Genomic DNA, 21,899 nt, shown 5'->3' on the forward strand with positions numbered 1-21,899 from the left:
TGCATGAACACGAATAAAAATTTATAAACGTCAAAATAAATTAGGTTTTTTTTGTGCCTTTGGAGAGACGGATATTAGGGTGGGGGAAAGGGAGATTGGAAGTGGATTAGGGTCAAAGTTGGGGTTAGGTATCCCAAGATTAGGGCTGAGGGATGTTAGGGAAGGGGGATATTAGGGTTAGGGGAAAGTGGGATTGGAGGTGGGTTGGGGTCCAAGTTGGGGTTAGGATATCCCAAGATTAGGGCTGGGAGAGTCGGGTATTAGGGTTGGGAGTTACCGAGTTAGCAGGATATTAGGATTGGAGGTGGGTTAGGGTCAAAGTTGGGGTAGGGCATCTCAAGATTAGGGTTGGGGAAGGGGGTATGTTAGGGCTGCGGGAGAGGGGATATTAGGGTTGGGGGAAAGGGAGATTGGAGGTGGGTTAAACCCCGGTTAGGGGTAATCTAACCCCAAATTTTAACCTAAACCCTCTACCCTAATATCCTCCGTCCCGCAACCCTAATATCCCCCTAACCCCAACCCTAAAATTCCTCTCCCCAACCCTAATATCCCCCCTAACCCAACCCTAATTTTCCCCTCTCACACAACCCTAATATCCCCCCTTAACTAACCCTAATTTCCCCCTCTCACAACCCTAATATCCCCCTCCCGCAACCCTGATATCCCCTCCCCCACCCTAATACTACAACCCTTATCTTGGGATACCCAAAACCCAACTTTTACCCTAACCCTCTCCAAACGCAAAAACAATGTATTTTGACGTTTATAAATTTTTATTCGTGTTCATGTAAAACATACATCGGTGATCACGGTGAACACTTTTCGATCTCTGACTGCCATCGAAGAAGTGCCAACATTTTTACATAAACCAGTTTTGTTTTCAATTCACCTTGAACATTCAAGTTAATATCATAACACATTTGAATAAAATATTCATATTTATTCCCGAAGCTTTTCGGCTGACCCTCGTCAGGCCGTCAGGGGATATCGTCAGAAGTATTGCGAGAATTCGAATAACTATGTTCAACACAATATGTATCGCTAATTATGACGTCACACAGAAAATATACAAAGTTAGTAAAGCGAGAGAACTGAAGCGTTGGCATGGGGATAGCGAAGCAAAACAAGTTAATGCGTGATTTTCAAATGATGCACAAATTCTTTCTGTTGGCATAGACTAGGTTTACTCATAGTGATGATGGTGGTCTCAAGAACAGACAAATGAAATAAATTGCGACCCTTAGCCAATACAGAGAACATGTCCTCGTGGTAGTTAGCAGTACATGTATGATTTTCTAGTAAATGTTTGCCGATAGAAGAATTTTGAGCCATGGCCTGGTTATGTTCGAGAACAAGCGGATTGTCATGCTGCGATTTCGAGATATAAGATTTGACAGACGGTGGGATGTGTTCTTTAATACGGTCCTGCAACCGTTTGGAGGTTCTCCCTACGTACGGACAATCGTAGTGGCACTTGAATTCATAAACGACGTTACTTTGTTGTAAAGCTACTAGAAAATCATACATGTGCTGGTAACTATCACGAGGACATGTTCTCTATATTGGCTAAGGGTCGCAATTTATTTCATTTCAAGTCTAATTCGTAGGCTAACGGTACATTACGGAACATACTAACATGAAAACGTACATCAAATTTCCAGAGAAAATTTTCCTAATCGCATAACATATCTTACTAGCTTAGTCAGCAGATATCATTCATCTGTGATACAATCTGCTATTGTGGTAGCCTGTTAACACTGCAATCATATCATGGAGACTGTGGAAAAAGAAAGAGACGCAAAACTAGCTCCTTACTTACGGCAAGCGCACGCAATGTTCCGCAACGGCTTCGAAGACGAGGAGATGAAGAAGATATTTTTGCGGAATACTTTCGAAGAGATATGCTCAAACGAACACAAGTTTTGCTTCGATAAATCGTTGAGCTTTTGTCTCGAAGAAATGATCAAAGAATCGGACATGGAAACGGTGTTGAAGTTTTTCGATTCTCTCTCCGGAGATTGGGAAGAGATCGCGCACAGCCCGAGCGGATCGCACGTCTTACAGACTATTTTCGGAAAAATTATTTCCGACATTGAACTTTCGAAAAAGCCGCACGAAAGCGACATTAAGTCTGAACTTTTGGGAATAATCAAACACTTCGTCACGCTAGTTGAGGGTAACCTCAACGAAATGATGAAAGATCCAAACGGATCCCACGTATTTCGCTCTTTGTACCAAACGCTAGCCGGCGTACTGTTGTCAGATTCTCGTAAATCAGATTCGGAACCCGATATTATCCTCGCCAAAGGCAAGGTTCCCAAAAATTTTCTTAAAATGTTGAAAAAGCTTACGACCAACATCATTGAAGCACCGCGCTTCAACGAGCTTATCGGAAACGCACACGGCAGCGTGTGCATAGCGCTGATGGTCGAAGTGCTGCACAAGCGAAGTCTTATGAAAACTCAAGGTGTGTTCTGCGAAAAAATGTTGTCCCATTTGAAGGACGACAGCATGATTATCATGATGAAGGACAAGCACGCGAGCCGTATTTTTGAAAAAATTCTAAAGTTCGGCAACAAAAACACGAAAATAGCGTTAAGAAAAGTGCTTTTTGACGATGAAAAACGTTTTTTCGAACTGAGCGCACACCCTGTCGCTAATTATGTAGTGCAGCGTATGATATCGTCAGCACACGATTCTGAAGTGTTCAAAGAAGTATTTGACTACGTATGCCGTGGTTTTGAGGATATTCTCGAGAGCCAAAATTACGGAATCATGCAAAAACTGTGCGAGCAATGCCTCGAATATCCCGACACCCAGAAACAGTTCTACGACAAGCTGCTAGAATCGTTTCATTGTACAGACATCGAGAAAAGAACAGCTTTCATCTCCCTGATATCAACACTACGCACTCACGATTCCTACTTCAACAGCAGCACAGCAAAGATCACATCTGTGGAATACCACGGCTCCGTCTTGCTTCAAACTTTGCTTAAATTCGACAACATAGGTCTGATCGCTAAAAGTATGAGCCACACTCCTGTTTCTGACATAGTGACGTTGGCTTGCGACGGTAGCGGCAGTCATTTTGTCGAAAGCTACTTGACAACGGACAAGTTGAAGTTCAAAGTAAAAAAAGAATTTTTGGAGAAAGTCGGAGACGGATGGCTCGCGATCGCTTGTGATAAATACGGCAGTCGGGTCGTTGAGAAGATGTGGGACGCTTCCGACATCGCGGTCAAGCGTCTGTTGATTAAGATACTGTTAAAAAACGCCGACGCGATGGCCCAAGATCAGTTCGGCAAGTTCGTGTGTCGAAAGGTGCAAATGAAACGCTACCAAACCAGGCCGGAAGAGTGGGAAAGCATACAGAAGGATATTTGTCAGAAGAGGAAGATGTTTGCGGATATTATCCCTAAAACTGACTCCGCGAAACGGGTTAAACGATGATACGTTGTTGTGTGGGATGTTCGTGAAATGTGGTGCACATTATGTGCCCCATTTTATTTGGAAGTTTGCCCGCAATTATTTGTGCGATCCTCCGGTCCCTGACTTGGCAAAATCAAGTACCTCAGTGTTTCGATTTCTAATCGAATGTTAGGGCTCTGCGTTGTGTATTCTTGAACCACTTGTTATAACGTCAAAACGACATGAATGACTTCAGTTTAGCTACCGTAATTTACCGAATATAGGGCGCACCCATGCAGAATACGCATCCTTTAAATGATGTGTATATTCTGGGAAAAAGCCTGTATAGTACGCACCCTGCATTCGCAGTACATGAATAGTTGCGGTTTAATATTCGATGTTGTTCTGTTTTGCGATGTCACTGTCCCACAATCATGACATAATGATAGCTAATCATAATACAATTAACGGCATTGTCTCTAAGTGAGAGTATAGATAGTAGCCAAAGCCTGTGAGGTCTGCGACGCGATAGCGCAGGCTAGCGACACACGACATCTTGCGCACGAGGTTAATTACAATTACAGATGCGATTGCTCAGGCGAACGGTTATATCGGGCGCACCAGTCCTGTTGGAGATGCGACTGACTACGCAAGCCATTATATCTTGCGCACATGGCCTCTTGTGTATGCGATTTGTTAAGGCATGTCGTTGACGCGATAAATCAGCAGGGATTGTCCCGCACGCTTGTAGCAATCAGCGACCTGATTTCGCTCGGGTACAAACGGCAAATTGGAAACACGCTTTTCGTTAATTGGCAACAAGCTTCTCTATTTGGCAGCGCGTTACACTCTATAATACGAATTACGGGGCCCAATGGCTAGAGGTGATGCACAATTTAAACAAACATGAAGAAAGGTGTGGGTTCAAGTTTTTGATCGAGGGATATTTTTTTCAAGGCTTGTTGTACCCATGTATAATACGCACCCCCCTATTTTAGGGCAAAAATCGGTAAAGTTTTGCGCATTATACATGGAAAACTACGGTAACTATTGTTCATACGACCTTGAATAAAATATGGCCAGCTGTTCTACGTTAACAAAAATTTTGGTATTTTTCGACCATGTTGTTGTTGACTGTAAGATATCGGGACACTACATATTTGACCCTGTGTGCTACCTGTTCATGGTGGAAAAGCACGTGGTTAACCTGTGAGTGTGTCCAGGGATCTCTGATCTCTTAATTAAGACGCGATCTTTGTTGGTCTTGTACATAATTTGTTTTTAGTGCTCCAAGTAATTTATAAGCACCGTATTCATCTATGGATAATAAATGCGTTGGGATCACGAAAATCACAATTCTATTTATCATGATAGCTAGTCAGACCCGATTTTGGCCAAAATTCGTGTTTTTTGATACCTGCTGTACTCGATAACGTCAAAATAACCGAAATCTTTCTGCCTGTTTTGTCCTTTGCGACAGTTTGTTGTGTAATGATATCTTGGCAAAAAGACATTGATTCGGTGCCAAATATTTATCAAGTGCTGCTCAAATTACTTGGACAGCCTACAATTGATCCATAATTCGAAATGTCCTGAATTGATGCTCATTAAATTTCATGTTACCGCCATATTTTGGGGTTATTATTATGACTTTTTCAACGTCAATTATTTCATGCAAATTTCCAGCTTCAAAAAAAGTTTTCCATACAGCTAACAAAGTTTTATGGACATTTTTGTGATGTGATTAGTATTGATTGATTAGTACATTGGGCTTAAGCGCTCTCCCAGCCCCGAATATTCGAAATTTCGTGCCGGTGATGTCATATTTTGTGATAATATTGTTGATAGACAATGTTCTCACCAATCCTCTGCTAATTGCTGAAGATTTACCCCATGGAGAGTGTCAGCCGAAAATGTTTGGGTTTATTTCAACATCAATATACTCTTCAATTGTATGGCCTGTTCCGTATTTCCATGAAGATTTTCAAGTAGTGTGATTAGCTGACGTATAGCTGCTGCTGAACCTGATTTGAATGGTACAGTTTTATCATGATATTTCAGTCTGTTTTAATGACCAAGTCTGGCATGTGTAACCTGCTTGCCACCATTGCTAAATGCGGTTAGTTGGTATATAGCTGCTATTGAACCTGATTCGAACTGCCGTTTTCTTGTGATATATTGGAATGTTTCAATGACCATGTCTTGCGTATGCAGCCAGATTTCAGTCGTTGCTAATTATGACCGTCACATTTGATGCTTTCCGGGACATTTCGTTAATGACACCATCACATGATGTTTGATAACGAATTTATTGCTTTGGTGCTAGGTTAGATATAGTAGATATTAGAATAGTTTATTAAAATATTGTAATTGCCATGGGATCTGGTGATGAGGGTGATAAGGACGCAAGCGCCGTGGCTGGGGAGAAAAGGAAAATAGAAGACAGTGACCCGGTAGAGGAAGAAGAGGGAGGAGATGAATGGGTCGGGCCATTGCCGTCGGAAGCGGTTAAAGTGAAGAAACGTAAAGGTATAGAATTTATTGCAGAAGTGGTCCAAGTAGTTGTAGTTGCTGTTCAAGTAGAAGTAAGAGTAATGCCTGAATTTACACAATTATAAGCAAAAGTTGGCAATTTAAAGACATGTCAAAACTACTTTAAGTAGAAAATTTTCATCCGAAACTTCTCAAGTAACTAGTTTCTAAAAGTAGCTTTGGTGGAGGGCGGGGTTGTAACCAAGTCTCAAATTCCTGAGCCGCAAGTCAATCCTACTCTCATTGGTTTTACTTGAGTCGGGTCGCTTCATTTTTAATTCACTCCGAGTCCAAGTCAGGGTTCTAAGGTTCAGGAGACTAGCAAATCCAAATTTTGGAAGACATCGAAATTTTCAATTTTTTTTCCCGGTTTGAAATAGCAACATTGTACCTATACTCTTGCCTCATGGCCTTGTCTTACCCAAAACATAACTAATAACTTCATAATTTCGATTGTCATCGCCGCCGGTTTATTTTCTTTTATTACTGGTAAAATGTTTATCAACGGTTTTTCCATTGTAAAATTTTGTTGAGCAGCTTCATGGTAAATCAAAAATTCGTATGACATATATGTCGTATAGTAGCCTATTCGCTCAGGGGTTTGTGAAAAGCTAACTTCGAGACCTACGTCGTGCTAAGAGTCGTTCGGCCTAGGTCTACCTTGCTCAGTTGCTCTGAATTATAGAGTTTCGCAGCAAACTTTTTGAAAAAATGACCTGAATTTTGAAATTTCAAAGTGAAATTTGTCCAAGAGGGGTTGCACTTGTTCATTCAAATTTTAGGGTAACACAGCACTGTCCTAGTAGTTCCTAAAGAAGGCGGTAGATTGAAAAAGGGTCTTCACATTTTTGGGATTTTGCATTCCCTGTGTCGGTGCATTTTTTCTCCTTTGAATCCACAATGTGCAGGGTGGAACAAATTTTTTTGTTCTTTGTATATAGCATAGCGACATCTAGCTAATGTGAAAATTTTATGGTGATGGGGTAGCCATCTGAAAGTTGGGTTTTTGACTTGCTAGTCTCCTTGAGTCCGCGTCACAACGTTCAGACTAGGGTTGGGACTTCGGGATCAAATTTGAAAGCCCGGGATCGGGATTTCCCGGAATTGCAAAAGTAGTAAAATACACATACAAGCTACACAAACAACATTTATTCCTTGCAATAATGACGCAAAAACACGCAAGCATCAAGAGTATCATCGTTCCGACCAGGGGTCTCAAACTAAAATGTGCTCGCGGGCCAATTTCATAGTTTATGATGACGCCTCGGAGGGTAGCATCAAATAGTGGTATGATATGTATTTCCAAGAAGGCCTTATTTGACGGACTTTGCAGACTGGCATTTCATACACACTGAAATTGTGATTCACTATTTTGATATTCACGTTTGCCACGAAAAAGTAATATTTTATTAAAAATATTGTTGTGCTTGGCAAAATTTGGCGAAATAATGAGTTACAGACAATTGGACACCATGCAAGACGACAAATGCATCATGTCATCGTAAAAGCTGTCGCGTTACAATTTCGCAGCTGGCGGACATTTGGCATATGATAGCGATTCAGGTTTTTGGAGTGGTTTTAGAGTGAATTCTAAGTTCTCAAATCCGAAATAAGATATTTTCCATTTGAATACTGTCGAGTACTTGAAAATTTAAAATGCCGACACGGGCCGCGTGTTTCAGACCGCTGTTTCAGACAATCAGCCAAGTTTGTGACACGACTTTATTACCAAAATATGAGATATCGCGCACTGTAAGCCTTGGTACATGATGTTTACACATCCCGGGATTTCATTGGGATTAATCCCGGGATCGGGATTGGTTGAAATCCCGGGATTCCGGGATCGGGATTACCCGGGGTCCCAACGCTAGTTGAGACGCGAGTCCCAAGTCATGGTACTCGCTGTTGATTCTCGAGTTGAATCCAACTTCCTTCATTATACAACTCTGTTTTGGGGGCAGGCCTATTGAATGCCCAACATTCACAATGTAGCAATTTTCCTTACAGTTTCGGACCTTATTTTACAACACCAGTACTGACAGGCGAAATACGATTACTGTGGTGCTTACTATTCTACGAAGTTGGCCGTCCCAGTCTTGAGTCATGTGACTTGCTCGAGTCCTGCGCAACGGCTCGAGTAGCCTATACAAGTCGAGTAAATACACAAATCGCCCTCAGTAAAGTCATTTTACATACCGGTATTTTAGAAAAGATATAGCGAACACAGTCAAGTCACGATTCAATTCATTACAGCTCAGCCCTGTCTGAAAGCTCTCAAGTAACCAGTTTCAAAATGTAGTTTCGGGATAAGGGGAGGGAATGGTGGGATCACATTCTTTTGAAATCGCATAATGTGTCATAAACAAGATGACGTAATAAACATCTTGTGGTCAATTTTCCAGTTTTGGAGTACGAGCAAGTGTACATCGACAACCTTCCTTGCGCCGATCGTTACGAGAAAAGCTACATGCACCGGGACGCACTCACCCATTGCGCAGTCACAAAGACGGATTTCGTGATCACGACAAGCATGGACGGACACGTCAAGTTTTGGAAGAAATGCGAAGTCGGCGTGGAATTTGTGAAGCATTTCAGGTTTGCGCTAGGGACCCAGTGGATTTTGCGGTTTGAGAATCAGAATTGGATTGAGCAGAATATGTTTTATTTTCCTAAATCTACTATTGAATAGTATATTCATATCGAAATGAACCCGAATATTTTCGGCTGACACTCGTCGGGGTCTCGTATTTGAAATTCCATGTTGGTGACGTCATATTTTGTGATACGATTGTTGATATACGATGGTCTTTTCCAATTCTCCACTAGTGGCTGTCGAGTGTCAGCCGAAAACAGTCGGGTTCAGTTCAATATGAATATACTATTCAATTGTATATTGAACTTATGTACCTCCAAGAAGCTCTGTTCTAAATCTGAATTGAATCTGGTTTCAAAATGTGAAAATACGGCATATATCCCAAGCGGTTAAGAACTACTGCACTGCTCGAAGTGTGTTCCGCTATGTATTGAAATGTCTGTACGTCCCAGCGCAGCATGTCAGCACTCTCATGACCAGTGTCGTTTTCACAGGGCTCACTTGAATGCGATAACGTGCATGGCCGTCAACTCGCAGGGCACTTTGATGTGCACCGTGGCTGAAGACATGGCGATGAAGGTCTTCGACGTGATCAACTTTGATATGATCAACATGTTAAAATTAGGGTAAGTGCCTTAGTTGTGTGTGTTTTGTTTGAATTCCATCTGGTCCTGATTTTGTAAAATCTTGCAGCTACCAGCCTAGCGTTTGCGAATGGGTAATGTCGCCCGGTAGTCACCTATCTGCCGTAGCCGTTGCGCAGAAAGATTCCGGCACTATACGGGTGTACGATGGAAGGTTAGTGTCATATATTTTAAAACGAGACGTTCGCTGTTCTACAGAAATGATGCTAGAATGCCTATGCTGGAATGTCTTCATCATGAGCCTTGGTTTGAACGCACAACATGGGATTTTCAGAAGCTTGTTGGGATCATGCTTGGTCCTTTCTCTTGACTCTGGCCTGTTTGTGAGATTTCCTTTGAACCGACATTCGTTTCAACCAGTGGTTCCCAGCCTTTTACGAGTCGCCGCCCCCTTATCAAGCTTGACACAAATTTTCGCCCCCCATATTTACGGATCCGAAAAACGTGAAATTTATTCACCTAATTCTGATCGCTGTTGAATTGACTAGAAAAAGGTCATCTTTGCTAGTAGATGCTCAGCAAACGGATTTCCACGTCTACTTTCCGTTCAGTCGACCTATTTTTTAGTCGACTTTCGCGGCATATGCAGAATGAGCCGTCTTCACGTGTATTTTTGGCCATATGTTGATTAAATACATCTATCTCGCTGGACATTCTAACATGATCGGCGATCATTGGTCGCCCTCTCTGGTATTTTTGCCCCTATTTTTCTCGAAATCGCTCACTGGGGATGATATTGCCAGGGTTGTAACCAAGTCACGAGTCAATCTCACTTTCATAGTTTCGACTCGAGTCAAGTCGAGTCATTTTCAATTCACCACCGAGTCAAGGTCCGAGTCCAAGTCAGCGAGCAGAGGGCCGTGTTATTATGACCAATGTTCCCTCTAATTTTTGACGAGTCTGCGCACTCTCACCAATGCACTGCGCAGACCCTTGTAAAATGGTTCGTAACAACTCAAAAAAGGTCGTCACTGCAGATTTCTTTTGCGCAACTTAGATTTTCTGTGCGCAGAGACCGTGAAAGTACTGCGCACGTGTGCAGCTTAGAGGGAACATTGATTATGACTCGAGTCCGATTCCAAGTCATTGTGTTGACTGCTCAGTTTCTAGTTCAAGTCTTGTTGAACCCAATTTTTATAACTCTGTGTGTTGATATCGAATGGTTCGCATTTATATTATACTGGTTTTCCCTCACTTTTAGCAGTCTCTGGTAGGATTTTCAAGTACCAGTACCAATAGACGAAATCCCAATGGTGTGGTTACTTCATTATTTGTTGAAATTACTATGAAATGTTGGTCTTGGCCGTCCGAGTCTCGAGTGAGTCGAGTCATATGATTTGGATCCGAGTCCTGCACAATGACTCGCGTCCAAGTCGAGTCTTTTCTGTACGGTATGTTTAGAAAATGACTGAGTCATGCCAAGTCATCAGAAAATTGTGACTCGAGTGGGACTCGCCCGCGTTGGGAACCACTGGTTTAAACGCAAGTTCAAGTTGAAACGTTGACTCATCGACAAGATGAGCGTATTCTACAATTTAAGAATCCAAATCTGAGCTGGCAGTATATATAAGGCCTATTTTGTTCCAAAATTTTCAATTTCAATATCCCATTGCAGTCACAGGATGCAAAATCCTTTGATTTTTCAACTCATTGAACATTTTCAATACCTAAGCATCTGAGTATTGGAAAAGTTACATCTTATGTTACCAGCTAAAGATCACTGTAATCTCTAACTTGAATACTAAGTCTGGAAACGTAATATGATAATATTCAATCCTGATTTTCAAAAACAGCAGGATCTACTCTGAATTCAATCCCAATCGTAATTTTGCTCGGCGCTGAATAACTCGCTCACCATCGCTTTTAGAGGCTCAAACGAACCGATACACGTTCTGGACAAGTTGCACGGCCAGACAGTCACAGGAATTAAGTACGATCCCATTCACAAAGTCGCCATTTCGACCGACAGCCAAGGGATGATCGAATATTGGTCAGGTGAGACGGATGCTAAGCCAGGGATCACCAACTCGGTGCTTGCGGGCGACAGGGCATCCGCAAGAACCAAATGCGTCGTCCGCGGTCGCGGTAGCAAATATTCAAATGAACATAGGTCAGTCAACCCTAAGGAACATACGAGCGCAGTTTTCGATCGGAGCTTTGCTCGTCTTCGCCCACGCTAAGGGACTTAATGGGTATCTAGTTGATATTCCCGAGTCTTGTCGCGGAGATTAAGTGAAAAGATCCAACTGAGAACGGCTAATGGTGGGAGTAACTTGTAGTCCGTCACAATAATCAGTACCCAAGAAGAGGCTCTTGGTTTCAAAGAGGTTGGTGACCACTATGCTCTGCAATAGTGTTGCTTCTTCCATATGGATCTGTTTCTGGGAATGCCATCTAAGGAACACTGAAGTTGCTCGTTATTTGAATTCCTTATAATTATTCAAGCTGGGCATAACGGTTTCCCGTACTAGAATCCAAATTTAGTATCAATTCTGATGATTCGAGTGTACACAATTCTGCTTGGTTGCGTTGCAGACGTGTCAGGCGGCATCTTCACAAGTACAATATCAGTTGCTGACGATTAACCTTGACGGGTGTCAGCCCGACATTATGCGGGTTTTCTTCAATATGAACATTAGGGCTCTTCAAAAATGACCTATTTTCTCAAATCGTACTGGCTACTTGATAAAATTGTTGGGTTACTTAATTTAAGCCTACACACAAAATTTGGTTCAATTCCAGCCAGTAACCGCTTTGCTACAGGAGAAGAAAGTTTCTATTTATTATATAAATATAAATAATGAAAAGTTTTAAAATGTTCTGTTCACCCCATGAAAGTGTTAGGCTGTCTATAGAAACTATACTCACCAAATTTGGTTCAATTCCAACCAGTGGAAGCGGAGTTATTACGGTGAGCACAACTATAATAACTAAACAAAGAATCGGTCACCGTGAATACTATTTTATTCAAATCCAAATTTTTCGACGGCAATAACTCCGCTTCCACTGGTTGGAATTGAACCAAATTTGGTTAGCATCGTTTCTATATACAGCCCAACACTTTCATGGGGTGAACAGAACATTTTAAAATTTTTTATCATTTATTTTTATATAATAAATAGAAACTTTCTGCTCCTGTAGCAAAGCGGTTACTGGCTGGAATTGAACTAAATTTTGTGTGTAGGCTTAAATTAAGTAACCTAACAATTTTATCAAGTAGCCAGTACGATTTGAGATAAAAAGTCATGTTTGAAGAGCCCTAATGAGCATATTATTCAATTGGATACCACTCACCAGTATTGAAGTTCTGTAGCTACAAGACTGTCTTCGGATACTGTGAAACGGGGGCTGAGTCTCCCGGTGGTTTTGATAATTTCGCGCACGAACGCAATGGCGACATATCTCCCAATACTACTACTGGAACAAAATTTGAACCGTTCCATTCGTAAAAAGTACGTAGTCGTGCCTAAAACTGTCTAGTAGAAATGGAAGTAGTCGAAATACATGACAACTCGAGTAAATAGTGCATGTAGCCAAGACCAACTACAGCAATCTGCGTAAAAGTAGGAGTGCTTCATCACAGGCTACCTCTGGCAGACTTGGGCAACTAGAAGATTGTTAGCCTTTTAAATTAGATTGGAGTTACAGCCAAGTTTTTCTGGCGAATTAAAGTAGCATTAGAATTATAGCCACAATTTTTTTTCCAAACGCGAATAAAATTAGAATTATAGCTACACAGTTTTTTTCCAAATTAGATTACAATTAGAATTACAGCCGAAAAATTTTTCTTCCAAATTAGAGTATCAATAAAATCATTGCTACAGTTATTTCCAAATCACATCAAAACTGGAATTATAGCTACCGTACACAGTTGTTTTTTCAAATTAGATTCGAATTATAATCTAGCTACACAGGTATTTCTAAATTAGATTAGAATTACAATATAGCTGCACAGGTATTTCCAAATTAGATTGAAATTACCATTATAGCTACCGCACACAGTTTTTTTTTCTAATTAGATTAGAATTAGAATATAGCTACCCGTTGTTTCCAAATTTGATCGAAATTAGAATTATAGCAGCAATCCGAATTAGATTCGAGTTACTGAATTCGTGAAAACGTGGACCTTGAATCATGCTCTGTTGATATCAAATCATGGCTCGTTTTTATGAGCACGAGAATGGCAAATGTCTGCGCTGCAAGCTTGGCTAGTTACGCACTGTACAGTTCTCCTGTTGCATTTATAGGGAGACCAGAAATTAAGATTAGAATTGAAATTTGAACATAGAAACACTTCACAAATTAGATGGGAGTTTGGATTAGAGCAAAGAAAGGTTTAACAAGTTCGATTAGGATTAGATTACCGTAATTTTCCGAATATACTGCGCCCCCGTGTATAATACGCACCCTTAAAATGACGTGTATATTCTGGGAAAAAGACTGTGCCCATGTATAGTACGCACCCTGCATTCGCAGTACGTGAGCACATGAATAGTTGCGGTTTAATATTCGATGTTGTTCTGTTTTGCGATGTCACTGTCGCACAATCATGACGTGATGATCGCTAATCATAATACAACTAACGGTATTGTCCCTAAACGAGATTAGATAGTAGCCAAAGCCTGTGAGGTCGGCGACGCGATGGCTCAGGCTAGCGACACACGAAATCTTGCGCACGCTTGTAGCACTCTGTGACCTAATTTCGCTCGCGTACAAACGGCAAAATAACTCAGCAAGATATCGCGTGCTTTGCAGGCGATTCTAGTTAATTGGAAACGGGCTTTTCGTTAATTGGCAACACGCTTCTCTATTTGGCAGCGCGTTATACTCTATAATACGAATTACGGGGCCCAGTGGCTAGGGGTGATGCGAGATTTAAACAAACATGAAGAAAGGTGTGAGTTCAAGTTCTTGGTCGAGGGATTTTTTTCAAGGCTTGTTGTACCCATGTATAATACGCAGCCCCTATTTTAGGGCAAAAAATCGGTAAAATTTTGCGCATTATACATGGAAAATTACGGTACCTTCATTTCACTCTATTCAGTTTGATTAGACTACTAGAATTATATCTGGGTGGTAGGTCACGCAAGACTTGCGCCAAGGTAGATGGAATGGTAACTCGATATATTATGTTTCCAGGGCAAGAAGGCGGTTTTAAGTTTCCCGACAACGTCAAATTCAAGTTCAAGACCGACACAGACCTCTACGAGCTGATGAAGAACAAGACGCACGCAAAGTGCGTCGCCATTTCCCCGAACGGATCGCTGTTTGCGTGTCTCACCGCCAATAGAAAAGCCTACGTTTTTCATCTGCCAACCGGGAAGCTGTCTAGGGTCTTCGATGAATCGCTGAACGTGAGTAGTAACTCGGTGCCTGGATCCAGGGTTGCAATGACTCGAGTCATGACTCGACTTGACTTAAGTCATTTTCTTACAACTAAAAAACTTGAGTCAATTTTGTGTCGACCAGACTTGTACTCTCACCAAGACAGTCATTTCATTGTAACTTGAAGAGTAGTAAAAGCTACCACGCTATTGGTATTTCGTATATTAATACCAGTACTTGTAAAAATTGGCCCTAACCTGTTAAGAATGAGGAAATTAGTATGTTATGGGTTCATTCATGCGAGGCATTCGATATCACTCGAACAGAGTTGTCAAAAGGTGTGGGGAAAAACTGAACAGTGAACAGAGTGACTTGCATTCGGACTCGAACCTTTGGACTCGGACTTGACTGGTGATGAATTGGCACTGACTTGGACTCGGACTCGAACTGTGGCTCGGACTCGAACATTTGGACTCAGACTTGACGCGGACTCAAAACTATGACTCGGACTCGACTAGGGGTGAATTGAAAATGACTCGACATGACTCAAGTTAAAACCATAAAGGAGACTTGGAGTCTCATGACTTGGAGCCTCATGACTTGGTTACAAGTCTGCCTTAATCTAACTTTAGTATATCGGGAACCGAATGCTCTTCCTTTTGATGCTTGGAAGTAGCTTAAGTGGGAATATCAGAGGGGGGAAAAGCAGGTTGTTTTAGTACTGGAGTACAAGCACGAGTAACAGTGTAAATTTACGTTCAATCAGAAGTAGTAATAGCGATTTCTGATGACATGAATATCCGGTTTGATTTGAAGAAAAACACAGACCTCAATCTCATCGGAAATCAGTTCAAATTCAATGTTAGTTTTTGTTCTGCCGTCCAAGTCGAAATTTATACATAATATGCAGGGTTGTACCCAAGTCACAAGGCTCTGAGTTGCAATTCAATCTCACTTTTATAGTTTTGTTTTGACTCAAGTCAGGTCGACTCATTTTCAAGTCACCACCGAGTTGAGTCCGAGTCGGAATCATTGTGTTGACTGCCCAGTCTCCAGTTTTAAAGTCTTGTTAAAACCACTTTTTACAACTCTTTCATGATATCGAATGGTTCGCATTTATAATATACTTATTTCCTCACTTTTAATAGTTTCTGGTCGCATTTTCAAATACCAGTACCAATAGACGAAGTCCCAATGGGGTGGTTACTTCACTGTTCTTCAAAATTACAATGAAATGTCGGTCTTGGCCGTCTGTGTCTCGATTCATATGACTTGGTTCTAGTCAAGTGCAATGACTTGAGTCCAAGTCGAGTCATTTTCGTATTTTGAGAAAATGACTCGAGTCAACACAACCCTGATACTATGTTAATCGGATAGAACACAACCCTGATACTATGTTAATCGGATAGAACACAACCCTGATACTATGTTAATCGGATAGAACACAACCCTGATACTATGTTAATCGGATAGAACACAACCCTGATACTATGTTAATCGGATAGAACACAACCCTGATACTATGTTAATCGGATAGAACACAACCGTGATACTATGTTAATCGGATAGAACACAACCCTGATACTATGTTAATCGGATAGAACACAACCCTGATACTATGTTAATCGGATAGAACACAACCCTGATACTATGTTAATCGGATAGAACACAACCCTGATACTATGTTAATCGGATAGAACACAACCCTGATACTATGTTAATCGGATAGAACACAACCGTGATACTATGTTAATCGGATAGGAGTCATACATATATTCTATTCCCTATTGTCTCAAGACATCGTGTTTGCTGATTGAGGCACATGATGCGAGATAGAATCATTTCACTAATCGTGATTTTCCATTTTGAAGAATATTTTAATTTTTAATCTGAGTTTCCCGGTAAAATCGCCAGGACCTGTACCAACTGAATGTCCAGCCTTTTGCCTTTATTTCAGCCCAGTGTTGATAATTGTAATCTACTTTACTGAAATCGGTCGTAATTGATGTATTTGTGTTACTTCAGACATTCGTCGAAATGCAGCAGACAAAAGCCCAGCTCGCCAACATGGAGTTTGGGAGACGCATGGCTGTCGAGAGAGAATTGGAAAAGTTACCCGTGAGATTTTGTTCGCGTTAGTTTTTGTATTCAACTGGCTACACGGCGAATGCAGTGAAAACACTTACAGAGCCATTTCATTTGGCTATTTGCAAGACCGATGATTTTTTGTGCGTACCGGTAGTAGCGATCAAATGGTTATTAAGAATCGGCACAATCTGTTACCTAAATAATTCAATTCTGAGTCGAGTATTAAGAATTGACTTGAGTTGAGTAGGCCTAATACTCGTAATGATGTCGTAAATATATGCTAAATTGGAAAAACTGATAAATATGTAGGCAGTAAGCTTCCTTTCAATCGACCACAAATAAAATACGGTCAGAATTATGGAAACATGAATTCCACATAAAAGGTAATTCTTTGCTGCGATAAGCATCATGTAAATTCAGTAATCGAAAAATTGACTCGCACTGATCTCGCTACGAAGAATTCAGATTTACCTGGCAACACGCAGCTGTCAAGACCGCTTATGGCTTATACATTTCCGCTCGCGAGCACTGCAGTGCAGTTATTCTGGCTTCGTTGCATTTCTTCTACAGATGTAGTTGGGATGATATACTTAAAATCTAATAAACCTTCCACTGAAATAGTCGTCCATAATCTCTCATCAGCATCACGACATGAGCCTTGTTATTCGTTATCTGCCGAAACTAGCCTGATTGTTTAGTACCACTTTACATTACAAATTCTAATATCCTTGTCGAACCTTTCAGGCAATCGATAATATTGATATCTTTTAATGTCCATATTGTCAACCATTAGACATATTGCACGTAGTGCGTCTTTAAAGGGGCACTGCACTCTAACAATGATGTGGTCTCAAACTGAAGAGCAAAACGAAAGAAAAATTTTGGCCACAGCCGTTTTCTTCAGGACGCCATCGTAATGGAGCTGTAATGTATCGGAATTTCCACAGATGCATCACATTCCAGCAGTCACGCAGCGATCGAACTTTATATCGTTGTCAGCCGATGTTATGAAGGAAATAGAATACACTAGGCCCGATTTTGACATGAATCTCCTGACTGGACATCTTCCGTTGAACGCGGTATCTGAACCACCTTGGCGTGTACGACATATTTCCTTCATAACATCGGCTGACAACTATATAAAGTTCGATCCCTGCGTGACTGCTGGGGCGTGATGCAGCTGTGGAAATTTCAATAAATTACAGCTCCATTACGGCGGCGTTCTGAAGAAAACGGCTGCGGCCAAAATTTCTCTTTCGTTTCGCCCTTCAATTTGAGACCACAACATTTTGAGAGTGCAGTGTCCTTTTAAATCCACTTACAATTTCTACTTCCACACGGAGTAGTCTCGTGTAGCCTTGTAAATGGCTGCCTCTAGTCGTAGGCCCTCTCAGCACCAATGCTGATTAGACTGCTATTTTGACCACCACCGACCATTTCTCATTGAGTATGCATGCCTCATTTTTACACAGTCTACCATTAAGTAGCTATATTTTTGTAGACCATAGCATGAGATTCATCGTCTGACTTCGCGCATTCGTTTCCACGCATTTCATTTGGTCTTTCTGTTCGTTCAACTCCCGAGGTGTTTAGAATTGATAAAAATGGTGGTAAAACGCCGCTGATGTTCGCTTGATGTTATTTTCAGGAAAGCTTCCGACTATGCAACATGGTTTTTGACGAAACCAGCAATTTCCTCATGTACGCCACCATGTTCGGCATCAAGATGATCAATTTACACACCAGCAGGTGATGCCTAACTGCGTAGTGTGTATCTTCGGTCTCATATTCTTATCGTAAACTCTCTCAAAATCGTTGCAGGTGCGTGCGATTCATCGGCAAGCCAGAAAACATTCGAATACTGAACTTGGCATTGTATCAAGGAGCGCCGGTTAAGCGTCAAGCCGCGTTAACTGTCGATATGAAGTTGTCAGATAACCCTGGACTGCAGGAGCCTGTCGGCGATCCCACTATATTTTGTACGGCGCATAAGAAGAATCGATTTTATATGGTAGGTGGCTGGTTGTTATGTCCTGTGTCAATGTGAGGAACAAGCTGGGTTGTAACCAAGTCAAGTCGAGTCATTTTCAATTCACCACCGAGTCAAGTCCTAGTCAGCCAGTAGTGGGGTTACCCTATTTTTGAATCTCGAAAGGAGGGCGCTTTTTCAAAATCTTCAGACTTATAATTGTGGAGTGAAATTCGGAAAATATGGTAAATTTTTTCCCACTTCGTGGTCGGTTGACTAAAAAACAAAGGTCAACTCTCCGGCTCAAGTCCAGCAATACGGTTTTTCTTTCACATTATGCGTTGATTGACTAAAAAAATGAAAGTATCGTTGTCATTTTCGTTCGAACCACGAATTTCCTATTTAGCGTCATTTATGTCCATTTTCACTCGAATCTATCCACTATCTTAGCTGTAAAAACTGTAAAGGAGGACATTTGAGAGTCCTCGGAGGACATTTTCAAAAACCTGAAAAAGGAAAACGTATGGTGACCATAGCTAGTAGTGGGTTGAGTCATAGTGTTTTGACTCGAGTCCGAGTCCAAGTCATTATGTTCATTGTTCGGTTTTCAGTTCAATATCCGGTTCAACATACTTTTTTCAACTCCGCTCGAATGATATAGAATGGCTCGCAGTCGTAATATCTTAATTTTCCTCAGTCTTAACAGTTTCTGGATCTATTTTCCAAGTAACAGGACTGATAGACGAAATACCAATAATGTAGTGACTTTACTGTTCTTCGAAGTTACAATTTAATGTCTGTCTAGGCCGTCCTAGTCTCGAGTCATATGAACAATGACTCTGGTATAAGTCGAGTCACTATGCAACCCGGGGGCCACCTGTTGAAAATTTGATCATGAAGAGAGTTTACAAACTTCAAATGTCCGGTTCACACCTGTTTCGGGAGTTATTTACATTAGCGAATCAAAAGACTAAATTAGCAGTACAGGTATTCAAAATAGCGTAATATTCAAAACGCTGGATTTACCAGTATTTAAAATATGGACTTGATAAAAAAATAGCATGTTCTTCAAAATAAGGATCTCGGCTGACTCCTAGCATGTAAGTGATTCCCGTTCCAGTTATTCTCTCTCTCTCTATTTCCCAGTTTTCATGATTCCCGTTCCAGTTATTCTCTCTCTCTCTCTATTTCCCAGTTTTCAAGACGATCTCCAGACGACGCCAATTCCAAGGAAGCCGACCGAGATATATTCAACGAAAAACCGTCAAAGGACGAAGTCTTGGCCGCCATGCAAGTGGCTGAAAAAAGGGTACGTTCGTGCTGTCAGACGTAGTTGTCTGGTATTCGAATGTCGTCGGTTTTAGGTGTCGGACAAAGCCATCATTCACACGACGATCGGCGATATTCACGTAAAGCTATACCAGAACGAGTGCCCGAAAACGGCCGAGAATTTCTGCGTCCATTCCCGGGACGGATACTACAACGGACACATCTTTCATCGCGTCATCAAGGTACGACGGGCTTTGTGTTCTGCAGCAGACAGCCCGCAGAGAGTGTGGTGTGGCCAGCAACGAAGTGCTAATGTTGAAAGTATACGGCTTGTGAAATGGGTTTCCGGTTTAGCTCGTAGAATGGTTTGTTCAAGCGGGCAGAAAATGGACTGAAAGTTACAAAAATCACCGAAATATGATGACTTTGTCGACAAAATTCAATAAATACGTTCGTATTGAGATATTTTGGGATGGCACTCCTCAGGGGTAATCATCAGCGACTAGTAGAGAATTGAAAAGAACATTGTATATCAACAATCGTATCAACTAATATGACATCTCGAGCCTGAAAATATGAATAATAGAGTTGCTGAAAATTACCCTTGACGAGTGTCATCCGATCCTTCTGTGGATTATTTCAGTATTAATATATTATAGAATTGTATAATGAGCTTCTGTACCTCACATAGTCTCTTCACAAAAAATGGTTGCACTTCATATGTTTGTCTCTCTGGGCATTCAAACTTACTATGTGAAGTCCGATATCGAATTTTATCGACGAGCTCTCTGGATATCAATGTTGCTGATTCTTGAGACATGATGGACACACATAACTGCTAGAGTTGTAATGTAGAGCACGCGGTTTAACTGTGTTATGTGACTCTGTCTCCCTTGTTGAAAAGCAGTGGAATATGGTATAAGCCTCATTGATAAATTCGCTCTTAGTCACAAGGAGCGTGTAATTTCTTCACTCGAAAAATCATCCCGTACTAATACTCGATGTAGTTTTGAATACTTGATCGCTGTGCCCAGCCCTACATACAAGTAGAATAAGAACTTAGCTCCACATTTATTGTCATTCATCGTAAGGTAATCTGCTACATTTCAGGGCTTCATGGTACAAACCGGCGACCCTCTGGGCAGCGGAACTGGAGGAGAGAGCATCTGGGGTGGCGAATTCGAAGACGAATTCCACCCTACCCTGTCGCACGACCGCGCTTACACCGTCAGCATGGCAAACGCCGGACCCAACACAAACGGCTCGCAGTTTTTCATCACAGTAGTGCCAACGCCTTGGCTGGACAATAAACATACGGTGTTCGGTCGAGTCACAAAGGGAATGGAAGTGGTGCATAATATCTCGTTGGTGAAGACGCATCCGAAAACGGACAAGCCTTACGATGATATATCGATCGTCAATATCACAGTAAAGTGACCTTGTGTCGGCTTTTACCGTATAGGAAATGGTATTTTGCGTCTGGAATGGGCAGCATGTAAGGCCAATCACGCAATACACTCGTTTGCTGCCTTCGAATGTTGGAATGCTGAACATTGTGACAGCTTCCTGTGTCTTGTTAATGTACTTCAACTTTTGGAGTAAATAAGTAGTTTATTTCTATGTGCACTACCCATCAGAGTACTCGAGTTTCTAGACGAAATCACCAGCATATAAACGGCAATGCATTGATTATTTCTATATCGCTAATTCGGGTAGTTACACACCTAACGGTTGGGTTGCCATATCTCCCATTTTAAAAGGATTTGTCCTCTTTTTATACTTTTTTAAAGTGTCCTTGTAGGACGCCTGAAGGTCTTCTTTTTTTATTAAATTTCGGTTAAATGTATGTGAAAATTCAAGTGATGTATAGGAAATAAGTACTCGATAAACAGTCCGGTGGGTCTTTCGTGAGTTAAGCCAGTAAGTCGACCTTTGTTTTAGTCAACCAAAGGTAAAAATTCATACAAAGTGGTTATTTCGGGAGTTGAGTCGGAAAGATGACCTTTTTTTGAGTCAACCCACTAAATACTCGGGAGTAAATTTACCAATTCTTCCAGATTTTACTCCTGTA

The 21,899-nt window shown here is 41.3% G+C and overlaps 2 protein-coding genes across 3 annotated transcripts; both read left to right on the plus strand.

The window, feature by feature from the left end:
- Window positions 1-1,629: 1,629 nt before the first annotated feature.
- On the plus strand, window positions 1,630-5,734 carry LOC145455346 (nucleolar protein 9-like). The gene has a single exon (XM_080333345.1). It carries the CDS (start codon window positions 1,771-1,773, stop codon window positions 3,448-3,450), a length of 1,680 nt encoding a protein of 559 aa, XP_080189471.1. The 5' UTR covers window positions 1,630-1,770; the 3' UTR covers window positions 3,451-5,734.
- A 49-nt stretch (window positions 5,735-5,783) lies between these two features.
- On the plus strand, window positions 5,784-21,457 carry LOC145453360 (peptidylprolyl isomerase domain and WD repeat-containing protein 1-like). Of its 2 annotated transcripts, XM_080331361.1 has the most exons (12): window positions 5,784-5,937; window positions 8,343-8,535; window positions 9,028-9,159; window positions 9,227-9,331; window positions 11,045-11,172; window positions 14,317-14,531; window positions 16,528-16,620; window positions 18,239-18,339; window positions 18,412-18,601; window positions 19,755-19,868; window positions 19,924-20,070; window positions 20,939-21,457. In XM_080331361.1, exons 1-12 carry the CDS (start codon window positions 5,784-5,786, stop codon window positions 21,263-21,265), a joined length of 1,899 nt encoding a protein of 632 aa, XP_080187487.1. In that variant the 3' UTR covers window positions 21,266-21,457. The 2 variants fall into 2 exon arrangements, with proteins under 2 accessions (XP_080187487.1, XP_080187561.1); XM_080331435.1 differs by lacking the exon at window positions 8,343-8,535 and having other exon boundaries at window positions 5,799-5,937.
- Window positions 21,458-21,899: the final 442 nt, after the last annotated feature.

Source organism: Botryllus schlosseri, chromosome 1, assembly GCF_051294905.1.
Source record: "Botryllus schlosseri isolate E-star chromosome 1, Bs_hap1, whole genome shotgun sequence".
In the NCBI taxonomy this organism is placed as follows: domain Eukaryota; kingdom Metazoa; phylum Chordata; class Ascidiacea; order Stolidobranchia; family Styelidae; genus Botryllus; species Botryllus schlosseri.